Raw genomic sequence first — 17,766 nt, forward strand, 5'->3', positions numbered from 1 at the left:
AAAGAAACAATGTTATCCTTTCCTACAGTTGCAAACAGTATCCAAATAGTATGTGAATAGTGTACAATTTGCAGTATAAATATGTATACATCCTTACATTGTAATAGTACGAATACACTGATATACGAATTTGATATCAATCCCTTATCCTACTTTTCTCCTTATATTTTTCCTACCTTTTAACAGAAATAGATATGTTGATCATTTTTATAAAAAGAATATTTTTAGTAATAAAATTATTAGTATGTAGTATTCTTTTTTTTAAAAAGATTTAAATGATAATAAATTAGTTTTCTAATATTTATCAGTTAGCCATAAATTTGCTGAAACTATTTAATAGACTTAAAAAAAACTTAATAAGATGAAATTAATCATAAATTTTATGGAGGTTAGACTTGTTTTATGTTTAAAATCAACTCGGATTGGCTATAGTTCAGTTGCAACTGATTCGATCATAAATCGATCGAGTTAAGTCAATTTTAATGGGGTTGAATAAAGTTTTGCGCATACTTCCAATTGGATATGACTCGATTCCGTCACTACTAAGTTCTAGTATTATCGATTAACAGTTATATGTTGAACACAAAAATCAATAACAGTTCGGGTTTAATTTTCCTATTTTTGATTATCATTGGATTTGAGTGAGACTTCGACTCCAATAATGTAGTTTCAGTCAACTTCAAAAAAGAGTATATAATCAGGTCGGGTAACTTTAGGCTTTGAATTGGGTTTTCGGGTCAAATCGCATTTGAACATATGTGAAAGAAGCTGCAAAGAGTAATTTTTTTGGTGGTTTTTGGCTTTTATCTAAATTTCTCTAACAACTGGCCTAAAAAATTAGCTTAAACAACAGACTTATTAGTCAATACTTCTAACTAGTAAAACCAACAGTTGTAGCAAACAACCATTTTAACCTGATCTTAAGTTATTATGTAGAAGAAAACTATCGAAAAAACCTTTAGTAGACTCCTAGCCCAATTAGACTCAAAAAAAAAAAAAGACCATTTGACATGAAATTCACTCCTTACTCTCAAAGGCTTCTCGAGTTGCAAGAGGTTAAGGTTTTACCTATATAAAACAGGCCGTACTGCACAATGTAGAATTCCCTATTAGCTAGTGTTGGTATATTGGTGGACTGTATATCATGTTTTTGGTAAATGTGAAAGGGGAAACTTATGGTGAAAGCATGCCATAGTGTTTTTGAGCTCTGATGTGCTGCTGATTAGGTTTCTATCACAAGGGTAAAAACGCTGCTTGAGATAATGTTTTTCATTATCCGAAAACGTTTTCTGATACACATTTTTTAGCGTGCACTATTTCCCGCCCTTCTTCCCCATTTCCCTATTTTAATTTCAACTCTCCATTTTTGAAATTTAAACACTTTAATTTCTTCTAATATCCTCCTATTTTTCCTTCCCCAATTTAGTCTCTATTAGTTAATTTTTTCCATTTTAGTCTTTATTATTCAATTTCGCACCTAAATGTGTGTAATTTTCATATTATCGTTTCATGATGTTATTTTAGGTATTTAATTTTTTTAAATAATATGGGTTTTATTATGTTGTTCTTGATGTTAATTTCATTTTATTATGTTGGTTTTTTGATGTTGGTTTATTAATATGTGTTTTATTATGTTGGTATAATAATATGAATTCAAATAATATAGGTTTTATGATGTTGTTCTTGATATTCAATTTCATTTTATTGAACAAATTGAATTGAATTGAATATACTTGATTAATTAAATATACTTGATTAATAGTTGTATCAATGGATGTTGATGTTGAATTGAATTTATTATACTTGATTAATCTAGTTGCTTAAAAATTTTAATATATGGATGTTGTTTTCTTCATTAATTGGATATACTTGAATCATAGTTGTATTAATGGATGTTGTTGTTGAAGAACTTGAACAATGTAGTGAACAAATTAAACATCATTATCATCCTACTCAATATATCCCGCTCTTAGAAAAACTAAGGTCAGGATCTGGAGAGGGAAAGACGGCGGCAACTCATACCCATAAAGGAGAGCGCGGCCAAAGGAGTCCCCCGGCTCGAGGAAGATAAAGAGACGTAATTACACGTGCAAGATAACTTAAAGGCCTATAAAATAAAGGTAGAACCACTACAAAAGAAAACAAAGAACTAATAAAAGGAAACGATAAGAGTAAGAGGCTAAGGACACTAAAAGGTAAACTAAGAAGACATCAGTAATCTAAGACATGGATATGGCGTCTCCAACTGATCCTAGCCCTAGTCAGGTCCGTAGAGAGGTTTAACTCATATAAGTAAACTCTTATACAAATTAAACAAATTCAAAAATTGAATTATAAATTCAAGAATATAATAACGAATGAATGTTGAATTGAATTTTCATGTGTAGATGTTGAATTGTTCATAATGAAAAGTGAACAAATTGAACATATAGGATGGAGAATCCTAGTCTTATAGATTCTTTAGTGTTAGTTTCACGGCATATCCGTCGTTCGCATTTTACATGAACCGGAACCCTAGACTCATATACATTGCTTCAGACTCAACACCACCCCTTGGTGGTCATGAGATGGCCCTTAAATGATAGGGATTTGAGGTACGTGCGGGAAGCGAGTCTATATGGTATTCATCGAGTGGGTCAGATAACTTTTGATCGAGGTATGATTATCGCTTTAGTTGAGTGATGGAGACCTGAGAGGCTGAGACGTATACATTTAATCTATCGGTAGGTGAAGTGACCATCACACTGTGTGATGTTACTATACTTACGAACTTACCACTTACTAGTGAGTAGGTGGGCAGTAAACAACCGTTCGAGCCACACTAAAGAACGAATGCATCCGACGGCTCCTGGACCCTCGGCGAGTGTTCATATGCATCTCATGTTCATCCTTATAACTTTGAGGTACGAGCACAAAAAGATAGCGAGTGTACCCCTATAGTTTATCCAAGTCTAGATACTATTTATTAGGGCTATACACGCACTATTGATTTTTAGACTATGTAAATAACTTCAACTATGTATATATCTTTGTAGTTAATGAATAATTGGATATATTTGTATATGAAATGTTATTAAATTGTTATATGTTAAATGATTGAATGAGAATATTGATGAAAATTGATATATAGATTTGATTTTAGTATAGGTATGTATTTTTAAGGCGTTGTGGGGAAAAGAAAACACCAAGAAACACGTTGCCTCAGACATTGTTTTCTTGGTCAAAGGGTAAGGTCAAGATTAGGCACAATTTAGCAGGTTGAAAAACGTTGTCTTTCACTTAAAGAAAAAACGCAGTCTTAGACAACATTTTCCTTTAAAGCCTAGGGCCCATGTTGAAAAACGCTGTCTTTCACTTAAAGAAAAAACATAGTCTTAGACAACATTTTCCTTTAAAGCTGAAACCCACTACACAGCCCATTAAGTCTCAAATTGAAAAACGCTGTCTTTCACTTAAAGAAAAAACGTAGCCTTAGACAACATTTTCCTTTAAAGCCTAAAACCCACTACACAACCCATTAGGGCCCAGGTTGAAAAACGTTGTCTTTCATTTAAAGAAAAAACGCAGTCTTAGACAACATTTTTCTCTAAAGCCTGAAACCCACTACACAGCCCATTAAGGCCCAAAAAAGCCATCTAAAACATCATTTTCCCCCATACGCTAAGTTTGGGAATTATTTTTATCCGGGTCTTAATTTTGGGAGTTTTTTTTAAAAAAAAAGTTATTTCATTCCAATGTTCCTACACAACGTAGGGTTCCCTTTAAGCAAGTGTTGGTATATTGTGGACTGTTAACTGTATATCGTGTTTGTGGTAAAACAAGGAATGTGAAAGAAGAAAACTATAGAGAAAAGGTGTTGATGGGTATGAGAGGAGGAAAATTGATGGGGATTTAGGAGTGCTAATGGATGCTCATTAAGCTTCCAATGCCAAGCGCCAAAACTGAACAGGAATTCACAATCAAGGAAACAACATGCAGTTAAACAGTCGAGCCACAACTCGAGCCAACGTCCAAACTAAATGACTAACAAGAAAAGAATCTCATTAAACCTTCAAATTCGAGCGATCCACCATCTACGACTAGATGAAAAAAAATAAATACCCCGTTCATTCATTCATTTCTCTCTGTATCAAGATTACAACGGCAAATTTTGCTCCTAATTAAGCCAGTTCCTAAGCGAATACTTAGAAAGACAAATACCAACAAACGGTAACCAACTGCCATAAGAAAGAGCACCAACAAATTATTCCATTTAACGTTTTCGTTGGAGGAGATATCATAAGCACTGCTAACGGCCTGATATCCTGATATGGCCCGTACTTCACCCACAGCAAAATTAGTGCCCACATATTCATTCTCCAAAAGTCCCTGCAATACATCAAGTAAATAGCGAAGGTCATTCTGCTTCTCTCCGTAACAAAATACCCCCATAAAAGATGCTATACGGTAATGCACAAATCGATGCATTGTAGTCTGTGACAATGTAAAGGATGGAAAACAAAGATCAATAAGATGGGGATGGAAAATATATACTTGCCTGAATCGAGTAAGTGTGGAAAGCAATGTAGGACAAAGGGGTCATCCATACCGGTCCAGGCAAATCACTGCGAATCCTGAAGTAACCAGCTGAGAGCATCATCAACATCTGAGTGCAGAAGATACGCGCATTAATCAACATATAAAGTAAGAGTTTATCAACTAAAAATATCCAAAAGTAGACGAAAAATTTTCAACGTAAATTTGAAAAGTCTGCTTCACGAAACCTACAATATGGTTTTCCTTTACTAAAACAATGACACATTAAGACTTTCCATATTTTTGCTCTCCAAACATTTGTCAGACCTATAGAATAGCTCAACACAAGGAATTGTGGAACTACAAATTGACAAATACAGAAGAAATGATCTGCATGGCTTCACAAGGACTAACGGCCTGTTTGGTAATTGATACTAAATGGTGCGAATAATAATGAAAAGTTAGTGTAATTTTGGTAGGATATCTCATGACAAGTTTAATGGTCATGGTTATACTCCTTCAACAATCTCATTTCCTTCATAAACTCATTCCAATACATTACCATTTGTACATGTGGTATTAGGCGGTAATAGAAAATTGTGCACAAAAAAACGTTTGTACGATTACCATGGAAATGACATGATACATATCATGAAAATTTACACTATGAATCATTTACATTCTCACCATTTTGTACCGATTACCAAACGGGTCGTAAAGTTAAAGGCCTTTTCCCCCACAATTATTCACAGAGCTTTTGGGCTAATGCATAGATGAATCATGGAGAAAACAACACATAAAAATATACAACGGAAAAATTTGGATGATTTGATCTACATGCAGGCAATTGCTTAATCGCAAGGCTCAGAAAATTGCTACTCACGTGTACAATTATAAGCGTCAGAATGCTCCAGAAAACATCTAGTTGAAAGGCTGCAACAGTTAGCAGTAATCCTTCATTGACAAGAAGGCATGTAAAGAAATTTAACGTGAAGTACATCAACAAGCTGAATTCATCTCGTAAACCAATCAAGAAATAGAACGCAAGACTTGATGATATGGAAATCAGGAACAGGAACGGAATGCTAGATAGAAGTTGTCCAATAAGGAAAACAAATGCTCCCGAATGACTATTTGCTTCTTCACAGGCATACATCTGTACAACAAATATACTCGGATTAGCTCCAATAAGCAAAGAGACAGTACAGAACTACAAACAAGAAATTTCATTTTTAACAGTTTAATATGACATCACATAGAAGAATAGAAAGTAACCCAACAGTTAATAAAATGAACACTGGACAGCTGAATAAATCTTGATTAATGAAAAAATGTAAATAATCTAACCTTTATTTCTTTCATATGTGCTCGCATTCCTGCAATACTTAGAAGAGATGTAAACGAGATGAAGACAAATATAGCTGCAACTCGAGCCTGCACATTAAGACGGAGATAGAAGGTAATAAATGAAGCAACAACCAATAAAATGCGCATTTACACATAATAAACTTGAATTATATTAAGTTATATAGTATTGTATTACTATAATAGAGCACAGAATGTAAGGATAAGGCATCCTTCTCAATTGTAAATGATGTTATCATTCATTAATAAAGGAAAATTAAGCATTGAATCCATCAATAAATTGTGCAAAATGTATCGCAAAAAAATGCAGAAAGAATAAGTATTGAATTATAGTTAAAAAGAGACTTATGGTGTAGAGAAATAGATGTTGAAACTAAAAAAGAAAGCAAAACATTTTATGGGTTTCCCTTGAAATAGACAGTAAAAGATTCAAATTTGAAATTGACGAATAAAGATATAAGTGTGAAGTTATTATTGACCTAAATTTATTTATGCTTCATTCACCTTATTTGACTTAATTAACTTGGTTGTGGTGATGCTTTATTTCAAAAGCTAAGGGAACTTTCCCTGAAAGGAAAAGTTTCTGTTCCATTCAGCCCAAATCCATGTCGATCAGCTTCCTCATTACTTGGAAACTTCATGAAACCTCAATGATAAATTTCAACTCAAGTGAGCTCTCCATCAATTTGACATGGATATGACACCCAGAGAAAATTTATTTTACGCCAACATCATGTCACTAAATTGACAAGTCAAAACCCAAGTACTTGAGTCCGCGTAATTTAAAATGTAGATTCCACTACCCTTCTCAATCAAGAGGGGTAAAGGAACGAGGGAAGTTTGAAGATTACAGCATGGGAAATGTTCCACTGAATGTTGACTTTTCAAGGATTGATATTTCGAAAAAAATATGGAGAATCAAAGAAAAAACCTTAACTACTCCACTAAAAGGACAGACCATCAGTACAGCCAAATTATCAAGAAAACTGATTCGGGTAAGTTCCCTGATTGTTATAATTTAGCTGGTAAATACAAAGCACAAAATCCCACATCTTTTGACGGGCGAAAACAGGAACCTCTCAATGGTGGACCATTCCATAGACAATGGAGTATAAAGACGGGGCAACAAAAAGTGCAGATAAGCAGCCAATTACCACCTCCCTTGTGAAATAAAGAGGGAAAACGTTGTAGCAACTCACCTCAACTGAAGATAGAGAATGCCCCAAGCCAGAAAATACAGTGCCAACGCAGAGTGCCAGAAGCATATTGAGAATCAAGCGAAGCCAGAAATATTTCCACTCTCTGGACATAATTAATAGTGACCTCCACGTCAAAACTGCAATCCTGGTAGCCTTGCCGGCCTTTCCTTTGCTTTTGAGAAAAGGACCTTCCTGAAAGAGAAGTTCACAGAAGAAAGAAATGTGATGCAATTCCCTCGCCGAAAAATTAAAATGAAAGGAGCATGCATATTAGAATTCTTTTACTTGTGGATAAACAGGAACCAATATTGATATTGATTAGTCCTTCGATATTTTATATGTAACTTTACAGTACTTGTATTTTCTCACAAAATTCTGTTACCATACATTGTTAGAGTATATAACATATTTTGGAGCGTCAACCATCAGCTTAAGCTTTTGGTTGAATTGGTTCCTTGACATGGTATCAGAAGCCTACGTGACGGAAGGTCACGGGTTTGAATCTCATCCACCCCTCATTTCGAAGCGTAATATTTCACGCCGGTTATAACGAGAGTTTGTGCTGCATCCACACTTCTAGCCCAAAGAGCTTTCGTGTGAGGGGGCGTGTTAATGTATATAATATATTCGTCATAAGCTTAAAACTTTTGGTTGAATGTTCCTTGACACACATGAGCAATGGAAATACCTTACATAAGGATTGATGAAATAGTTTTTTTTATGTAGGTAGATAAAATATGGATAAAATATGAAATTACAAAAAACAAGACAACTTAAGGCTCTTGAACACAAAGCAAATCTTAACAAGATAGAAGAATGATGGACTGATATATAGCGGCAATAAACCTTTTCAGTGAGCTTTATAATCATTGCCTCAACAGCAGCAGCATCTGCGGATGACTTGTATGTTGCTTCAAGAGTGCGAATGGCAACAGCAGTATCCATGTTCACTGATGACAAGTCACCATGGTCATCCTGTTCATTTTCTCTATGACTTAGTCCAAACATGCGTAATGAAACTATACATAGAAATGACATCATGACGCATGGTTATGATTGGTGTTCATCTTGTTGCAAAATACACACAGAAAGAAATTGCAAAAATACAAGTAGAAAGGAAACATAACTCATAAGTCATAACAACAACCAACATACACAAGTATTCTGTTCCGTGAATTCAATTGCTTCATTTAATTAGTACAGAGAAAAAAATTACGTCCATTGTATGTAAATTTATACCTGCAAGTTTTTACACATTGCAATAATCCTGTCGAAGTCTGTATTGATTGCCCGCAAGAAATGATCTGAAGGACTTTGCATTATCGGGCATGGGAATCCAGCGTTTGAGAAGTGCTTCACCAGAAAACAATAATTATTTAGTTAAGAGTTTGGCTTCATCTGCCACTCTATAACTCCATCTATTTGTCAGAAAACTAAATTAAGAACATGACAATCTAAATGTGTTTTGCAAGGTTGAAATTTCAGACACTGGTAATGATAATGCTAATCATGGAATAAAAAGGAGGTTGTTATGTTATTTTGAGCCTATTGAACCACAAAACTCCGTCGCATAACCAGAGTAACAGCCATTATAAGCTTTTTTTTAACACATTAGCCATTATAATCTTTTTTTTAAAAAAGTGAATTGGGTTCTAAAAGGTTTATTATTAACTTTTATTTATACATATTTTCAACAAAAATAGAATTATTACAATGAAATGAACTTTTTACAAGTTAAACAATTCACAAAGTGATTTCCGCAAAATGAGTTGTAACCTACGACGTGCTGCGTCCTTGATGCTACAAAAACTTCCTCTCTAAATAAATTCATGCACCATTTCAAGCTTTCATATTATTCAATGCACCAATTTGATGTTTTTATATTTAGAGTAATGCAAAACCAAATTTTTGAAATTATGCAGTTAGATAAATTAAATAAAATCCCACGTGACTATTTTCTTATATATTAGCAACAAAAAGATTTGGTTATAAATAGTGAATACTATTGAAAGGGATGAAAGTAAATATACATACAGAGGTAGTTTAGCATTAAGCAAAGTGCATTTAAGCGGGAAAATACAGAAACAAACATAGAAATAGGGAACTCAAAATTGAGAAATATCGAGGGGTTGATATGAAAGAATTGCGGATTCCAGTAAAGCAATAAGAACAGTAAGAGTACCTAATTGAATTTTACCTGCAAACAAGACAGTGTTTCTCCAAAAAATAGCGTGTTCCCATTTGAGAGTAAACAAATTCGATCAAACAAACCAAAGACTTCTGTGCTGCTCTGATATATTGTGAATATAAGGGTACACCCAGTGCCTGCAAGCTTCTTCAACGTGACCATCATAAGAAGTGCAGACACACTGAAAGACAACAGAAACACCGATCAATGTACTTCCAGATACGGCATCAGAAAACTGCTTAAGTCAAGATGAAAAGCAAAGACATAACAAGCCGCAGGCCAACAACAAAATTTTCTTCAAGGTTTACATGTATATGTAGAGAGAGTTTTTCTTGGTATATGGATTATGGACTTTGGAGGCCGTTAAACAAATCCAGTGTCGGTCCACCTATTGAAGCCAAGTCAAATCCCAAGCCACAAGTGATATGCGGTCGGGTACCCATATACTCGATTGCGTATCAGGCTGATTTAGTAGAATTTTAGATTCTTTCTTATCTAATGTAACTAAAAATAAAATTAGGGCATGCTTGGATTGAACGTAAATATATTTTAGGGGGAAAATAAAGTCAAACTAATAAAATTAAAGCAAATAGAGATGCATCTGAAGTAGTTGATATAGCTGTGAAGAAGATAAAATGAGCATGAAATAAAAACTATGAAGGAAAAGAAGATTATTTCCCCTATTATGGAGGTAATACATTCCTCCACCCTTCCCCAGGGTAAATATTTACCCCACAAAATTAAGAGCTCCCTTTATTTTTCATTACTTTGCAACCATTCTCCCACCTCTACAACAATCAAATTTCACTAATTTCTCATTTAACATTATTTTTTTACTTTGACTTTTTTTACCCCTTAAATATTTACATCCAATCCAAGCATGTCTTTAGTATACACTCACTTCGAGAGTAATGGTAAACATGAAGTCTTAGTATGGGTTTTGACACCGAAGAGACTTCCATTTATTGCATTCTTTAATAAATTACAGTTCTTAGTTCTTCATATTGTTCTCTCTTTTGTAGCTTTCTTTAATTTATTTCATACTGGTTATAGTAGATTATTCATGTGCGCACATGCTTATATTATTAGGTTCATCTAGCTCCCCAATACACCACTAAGGGTTATTTATGATTCATCCAGATTGGACTTTAAATTTTATAGGACCAGCACATTATCATCTAATTGAGATTTGTTTTTAATTGAATTAGGATCTCTACGCTTCATATAATGATATTAGACGTGAACTCTGGTGCATTCCCCGATCACCCTAGTTGGTTAGTTTATCTAATCGTCTGGTAGTTTAGATCAACATCCTATATCATATTAATTCCTAACTGCATAATAAATCTGCCAAGCTGAAATCACTGTCTTTGACCCTAATCACCCTTTATTCAACAAGAGTCAAGCTATAAAATATATTTATGATCTAGGGTGAGGAACGACATTACCGACAGCATCAGCTTATTTATTGTTTCAACAAGAGATAATGCATATGCTCCATTCTCTCCCCTTAGTTTTGCCAAAAAGAACTTATTTTTTAGTGACATAACTTATGCATACTGAAACTTATTTTCATTCAAGTGAACAAAATTTAGCTACCTCAACTTGTTTTACCAATACTCTTTTGTTTTCTTCTTTGCAGTTACTGAATTTCTTTTACTGAAAGTAACTTTTTCTATTGAATAGAACTTGTTTTCATTGGATTGAATTAATTTTTACCGAAAAATATTGTTTCGAGGTGAAGAAAAATAGAGAACACAACCTACGAGACTAGAATTATCTTAACCAAATTTTAATTTTTACCCGAGTACACCAAGGAGAAAAGGAGAAAAGAAAAGGTGAAGGTAAAGTAAATAGAAAGAAAAAAAGCTAATGTACATGAGTAGCACCTGTCTAGATGATAGAGTGGCTCATCTATAAATAGGATATGCGGTCTCATCACAAGCTCCCTGGCAATGCTAATACGCCTGCGCTCACCACTACGAAGTCCTTTCATATAGCAGTGGCCACCAATGAGTTTGTTTGCATAATCGCCCAAAGACATGGAATTTATTGCATCTTCAACAACATTTTTTTTCTGACAAAGGAAACCCGGACGCTGAAGCAACGCCGAAAAATAAAGGAACTCCCTTACAGTTAAGGATCCAATCAGAGCAGTTTCTCTTTCTACATATCCCTGCATATGACAAATAGAAAGCAGATAAATTCAAAGCAAGACATCGCAGAACATAGCCAGGAAAGTAACAAATGAGGTAACGACGTCCAAAAAAGCGAAATTATGGTGTAGCAAAATTGTGGCAACTTCAAGGCTACGGATATCGAAGAAAACATGTTTTTTCTATAAGGAAGAAAAAATAATTGTCCATTTCGGAGACACAATTGTAAATAAGGATTGCAATCAATCATAGATATCACAAGCTTCAAAACAAATATGTTTAGCCGTGGAGCACCAATAAGTTTTTTTTTTTTTTTGGGAGTACCATTACACTGCAGATTACCATTCAATGTTCGTATGGAGTGTTTTCCCAAAAATATGAGATCAACACTTTGCTCTATTATTTCTACTATATGGTTCAATGAAATTGGTTCAGAATCTTAAAAAACATGGATTCTTCAGGAAGATGAACCAAAGAAGAATTCTTCTCCCTAGGGATGGGAGCAACTTCCACCAAGCAATTAATGGTTAAATTATTTGAGAAGGAATTTGAAATTTAAATATCTAACAAATATAAAGAAGGTTTTCTATGTCCAATGTGCACCATCGGGAACTGGTGGTAAAATGAAATTTTAAAATCAAATTAATCTGACGTATAAGTTTGTAGATTGAATTAATAAGGCCCTAAAACGATAATCAATCAATAAAACAGAAATATGAGATTAATAAAATCACTTTCAATTAACTTAAGAATTCATGTTCTATAAAAAATGAAATAATTATTCATATGCAAATTGTGGTGATTCCTAATACCTTAGTCTCTTTATCATTGAGTTCAATTAGTTATATATTAGTTTTTAGATAACTATCCCATCATATTTTTATTATCTATGCGTAATTTCTAGAATCGAGTAAAATCTACATAAGCTTTTTTGTGTTCGACTAGCTTGCTACACCTACACCGTGCACTTGTTGCGGTTAAACAAAAATTTTTATCACTCGGACGCATAATCAAGTTGGACATATATATAACTAAGCCCGAGTAACATATCCACATGTAAATTTGACTGATCTAGTTTTTAAGTAAGGCTGAGTAGTAGGCACACTTTACTAAATCAGTATTAGGTGTTACTCTATACATTGGGAAACCATAGTTCTTTTTGAAGAGGTGATTACTCTACATTGGGAAACCAGGGGCAGCAAGTTTCTTCCAGAATCCAGATAACTATTCTGACTCCAGACACCCTCAAAATCAGTATTAGGTTTTAGGCTTGTGGCAGAAAACCGTAAATCAACCATGGAAGAAGTATGGGCACCAAAAATGTTGGCCACCGACCATCGTGCAAGCAAATGATCTGAGACAACCATCAATTGTTTACCTTAAAGGAACTGATGAGATCATGACTCGAAAGTCTTCTATTTCACGAACTTTACTATTAGAACTTCCTTAAAACCATCCCACAAATGATCTAGGCTTTATATTACGGGTCCTGATAAATGCTAACAGCTATGCTTACTCAAAAAATAGAGCATAACAAGAAATCGTGTAGTAATATGTTTAGCAGAAAAAGGAGTTTCCATTCTGTGACAAATGACATATATACCTATTGAACTTGATCTTATACTTATTCCCACCACGATGCAATAGTTTGGTTTATTGCTTTCAACAAGTACACGATCTAAGCTAGTTGAAGCGCTATGAACTCAGAGCATGACTATACAAACAATATCTGTGTTTCAATGTTTAATCTTCAGTAGCTAAAAACTAGCCACGGGAAGACGAGGTCATACGTGAACATTAACATGTTTATTAGTAAATTCAGTCTTAGCTTCTATATGAGTATTATTTTCTAAAAAGAGATGGTATTTCTTTATACGAAATTTGACATAAGATAATTTTCAATTGTACATAAATCATAGTGCTAGTGGCGAGCAAGCCATACGAGTAACACAAGTTGAAATTGGAACAACATTAGTACAAATAGAGGCGCTCAAAACTATCTAGCAACATACCACTCCAACAAATAAGAAATTCCTAAGAGCAACAATTAACAGTAAGACAATAGGCATGGTATCATGTTTTCAAACTCACATAGGATCCATACGGTAAGTCGTGCTTCGTCCCATTGACAAATACATCACCATACATTCTAGCTGAATGAGGCAGTCTTCCTAAATGAGAAAAACAGAAAAGCACTATATTAGCGCCAACGGTTATTCAAACCCGATGAAAATTTCAGTAATGTGCTCAACAACTACATGCAAACAGCAAAAACTTACAAACCTGCAAGAGCCCTCAGAAGGGTAGACTTCCCTGACTTGGCAGGACCCATTATAACCGTCATAGTTCCCGGCAATGCATAGCCAGTAGAGCTCTTTATAACTTTATCCGAGTACTTTCTTTTATTCTTTATCGTAACAGTTAGATCCTTCCAAACAATGGAAGCACCCGCAATCTTTCTACCAATACCACCACCTTCAGCAATAGCCGGTGAAGGTAAAGACCCACTATTGAGTTTCGACAAAGTAGGGGAACAAACTGTGGTGGCTGCGTGAATAGATTCAACTCCATCATCAACCCTAACATCAATATCCGTATCATCCCCCCAGTCCGGAGAATCTTCAAACGAAATGGGTTGTCTAATTGAACCTGGTTTCCTCAAATAGAAGAAATTACTTGAGGGCACCCTACTGGTAGCCGGACTACTTGCAGACGAAGATGAAGACCTATAATTATATGATTGAGATTGTATTTCTTCCATTTTCAACTCCAAGAATTCACCACTCTAATCCTCAAAACCCAATTAACATCAAGATCAAATCCTTGAATCCTCACAAAACTAGTTTAAAAAACAACACTTGCCAATTCACTGTGCCTCACCTTGCTAAATAAACTGTGAAAATAAACACTATTAATCTATTACTGCCATAGCTTTTAAGAACACTCCATGGTAGCTCCCACCCTGGCAGGGTTCGATGGTCGGAGGTACATAACCTTACCCTTGTAAGTGATGAAAAGAGGTTGTTTCTGATCGGGGTTGTAGAAGCTTATAACAAAAGCTTCAAAATCCCATATTGTGGAAATTGTAATAGAAGAAGCAATAATAGAAAAGCAGAAAAGCAAACAAACATACCTTTATAAATTAAAATTGAAAGAAACCCAAATAACCAAATAAAAAATTAACAAAAACCCAAAAGGTGAAATAACACCAAACATAATATACCAACAAAAGCAAAAAAAAAAATTCCAAACAAAGCTAAAATGAGCTGCTTAAAAAAGGAAACATGCAAAAATGGAATAATAAAGGAACAAAATTAAAATAGAAAAGCTAAAGCATTTAATAGGAAAAAGAGTAAATATGAGAGAGAAGAAAGAAAGTAAACCCTGAAAATGGATCTGATAAGTAGTAAGCAGTGAAGGGTGGAGATGGTATGAAAAGTGAGAAGTGGGGTTTGGAATGCAAGAGACAGTGACTGCAGAGTGTGACTCAGAACTGAAGTGAGAAGAAACTTTGATTATTAAGACACATAAGAGTATGGGAGAAAGTTTGACTTGCTTTAATTAGAACGGTTCAAAAATTAACCTGATGACTTTTAAATTAAAATAACTATCTTATAAAAACTCTGATACGATTGTAAAGATACTTACACATGAACATCAAAATATATACTCTTTTCGTTTTTCAATGAAGCTCTCATAAGAAATGTTCACGAAAATTAAGAAAAATAAAATTTTTTGATCGGTGGATATATAATTTTATTGAATAATAGATTTGATGAAAAAAGTGGAACCATAAATATTAAAAAAAAGTTTGTAGAAACTTATAAGTACCACAACTAATAAAAAATATTTTTATTAATTTAGTGGAAAACATGTGAAAATCATAAAGAATATAAAAATGTTAAAATAAAGTTAGAGGAAGAATATGAGTATCATAAATATTATTAAAATATTTAAAAATGATGAAAAAGATTATTTTTATCTAAAATTTATAATATAAATATAAAGATTCTTTGTGAAACAACAAATAACAATATGAAAACTTTCATCTCAAAATGACAATATAAAAACTTTTTTAAAAGAACGAAGAATGTAATCTAAAATATGATATCGAAAACCCGACTAAACAACCATATACTTCTATATAATATAGCAACTATTATAACAAGTAACAACTATATTTTCCTTTCTTGCTTTTCTCTCTCTTGTTTTATTCTATTTATTTTACTTTTTTGTCTTGTTTTTATAATTGGGTATTCCTCATGATAAGGGTTTCCTTTTGGTGCAAAATGGAATAATCCGTTGTATTATGATGATTTCCTTTCAAAAATTTTCATGAAGATTTGTTGTTGAGGAAAAGGCATGATGTGCATTATTACGGCAACATTTGCGGTATTTAGGAGCCTTAATGTCGGTACTTATTTTTGCTTATGGATCAAAATACCTCATAAATCATGGTCATAGTCAGATGAGGTCGTGTTCAATGTTATCAATTAATAGTATTTAATAAGTTAAATTTCTACTATGTTAGTAAATGTAGAAGTATTATTTAAGTTGGTTAAAATATTAGCATGTGACAATATTATCTTAGGTTCAAGCCTTATTATTAATATTTTTTAAAAACAATATTTAATACATTAATATCATTTAATTTTATTTTAAATTCGCCAATTTTATTTTGGATTCGCTCATGCCATGGATTTAAAGAAGTTTTAAGCAAAACCATAAGGGCCTTTTCTTGAAAAACTAATTATATTACCAACAATTAAATCAAAAAATTATATTACCAAAAATGGTAATATTGAATTTTATGGAGAGAGAAAATAAAATTTAAATTTCTTTCATCTCTAGTTGAATTTATAATCAATCAACTTTTAATTACTCTGTCGTAGATGTGGTATAACATTTTTATCAATAAATTATTAGATTCTTTTCATAAAAAAAAAATAATCAACCTTCAATGAATATTTGATTGTTTGCGATATGTATTACTTTACTATTTTTTTCACTTCCAATACTTCTCAAAACAGAATGTTAATTGCAAATTTTCATCCATTAATATATGATTAAATTTTATGTCAAGTTAAGTAAAGTTTTAAATTCCTCCGCCTTCACTCAAATTTACCTAGAATAATCTTTTTTTTTTTTACTGATTTTCTCATAATAATTTAAACTTTTCATTAAATATGAATAATTTCATTTACAGGATTGTTTGCTAAGAATACACCGATGTAAATTCTAACCTATAAAATTGTAACACCTTCAAAATAGGTCGAACTTTTGAAAACACCTTTAATGAAAAATATGAACCAAAACCTACTTATGGGAGTGTTATCGCCACATCTATTTCTAATAAAATAAATGTAAGGCTTAACGACTAAGAAACAACTTAATAATTTTAAATGCAACAAAGGGTCTTACAACATAAGAGAAAACTGAAATGCAATCTATGTCTATATAAAATTTAAACAACTTAAAAAAAAATTTAAACTGAAATACGACTCTAATAAAAGCTATATTTCTAAGTGACCATCACTCTACGATTCCCACGCAATCAATAACCTGCAACATAAGAATGCAAAAAAATGGGAAAAACTCCCAAAATCAGAAAATTGAGTAATTCCAACTACATCCCGTAAAACGATTAAGTTTGAAAAGGATTTAAGAAAATAAAATATAATCAAATTGAAAATAATTTTAGAAAATAATATATAGCTGAGTTTAAAAGAAAACAATTTGAGAAAAGAATATATATAATATCACATAAACCAATTTATTAATTTGATATTTAATAATGACAAACACATAATCAAATTTTTTTAATTTCAGGGAACGAGAACGCTAGTAGGCCGAGGCTTTACCCCCTATACCTACTTCATCAAGAGGTCGTCACCCCAAATAATTCAAGGCCAGCAGAGTAGTCTCAGGGAACCCTAGTGTGCACACCCCTTCTACTTGGATCACAACAAATAGAAGGAAGACCAAACATCGTATCAAGTATTAGAAATAATAATACATGTCGGCAGCTATACTAACCAAACAGGACAACTTGTTCATCACCCTTATAGTTGGATCACAACAAATATAAGAGCTTCATTTTTCTCGTGTTACACTTTACGTGATTTAATATATTTTAATAATTAGTCGCGTGCACACAAACATATAATCAAACATACATTATACATTTTATTTTATATTATGATCATAGGTTTTCCCAAGGAAAATATATCTCAAGAATATTCAATTGCAATATTAATATCATAATATATTTCTCCCAAATTCAATCGCATTTAAAATCATTATTAAAATAATAATACAACTCTCATCAAAATAATATTATGAA

The 17,766-nt window shown here is 33.0% G+C and overlaps 1 protein-coding gene across 1 annotated transcript; it reads right to left on the reverse strand.

Moving 5' to 3' along the window:
- Positions 1-4,056: 4,056 nt before the first annotated feature.
- LOC130806118 (ABC transporter G family member 3) lies at positions 4,057-14,916 on the reverse strand. The gene is made up of 11 exons (XM_057671065.1): positions 13,707-14,916; positions 13,515-13,594; positions 11,157-11,443; positions 9,277-9,448; positions 8,319-8,432; positions 7,926-8,054; positions 7,080-7,271; positions 5,863-5,949; positions 5,399-5,671; positions 4,538-4,645; positions 4,057-4,368 (listed from the first exon to the last, which is right to left on the reverse strand). Exons 1-11 carry the CDS (start codon positions 14,182-14,184, stop codon positions 4,111-4,113), a joined length of 2,178 nt encoding a protein of 725 aa, XP_057527048.1. The 5' UTR covers positions 14,185-14,916; the 3' UTR covers positions 4,057-4,110.
- Positions 14,917-17,766: the final 2,850 nt, after the last annotated feature.

The sequence above is a fragment of the Amaranthus tricolor genome, chromosome 1 (assembly GCF_026212465.1).
Source record: "Amaranthus tricolor cultivar Red isolate AtriRed21 chromosome 1, ASM2621246v1, whole genome shotgun sequence".
NCBI classification, from domain to species: Eukaryota; Viridiplantae; Streptophyta; class Magnoliopsida; order Caryophyllales; family Amaranthaceae; genus Amaranthus; species Amaranthus tricolor.

What these genes read in the sequence shown, in the direction of transcription:
- LOC130806118 (XM_057671065.1), bottom strand. Translation starts at nt 14,184, where the DNA reads ATGGAAGAAATACAATCTCAATCATATAATTATAGGTCTTCATCTTCG. An exon ending in ACTTACCGTATGGATCCTAT is followed by an intron (nt 11,444 to 13,514) that starts GTGAGTTTGAAA and finishes TGTCATATGCAG; the next exon opens with GGATATGTAGAAAGAGAAAC. An exon ending in TTATAAAGCTCACTGAAAAG is followed by an intron (nt 7,272 to 7,925) that starts GTTTATTGCCGC and finishes CTTCTCTTTCAG; the next exon opens with GAAGGTCCTTTTCTCAAAAG.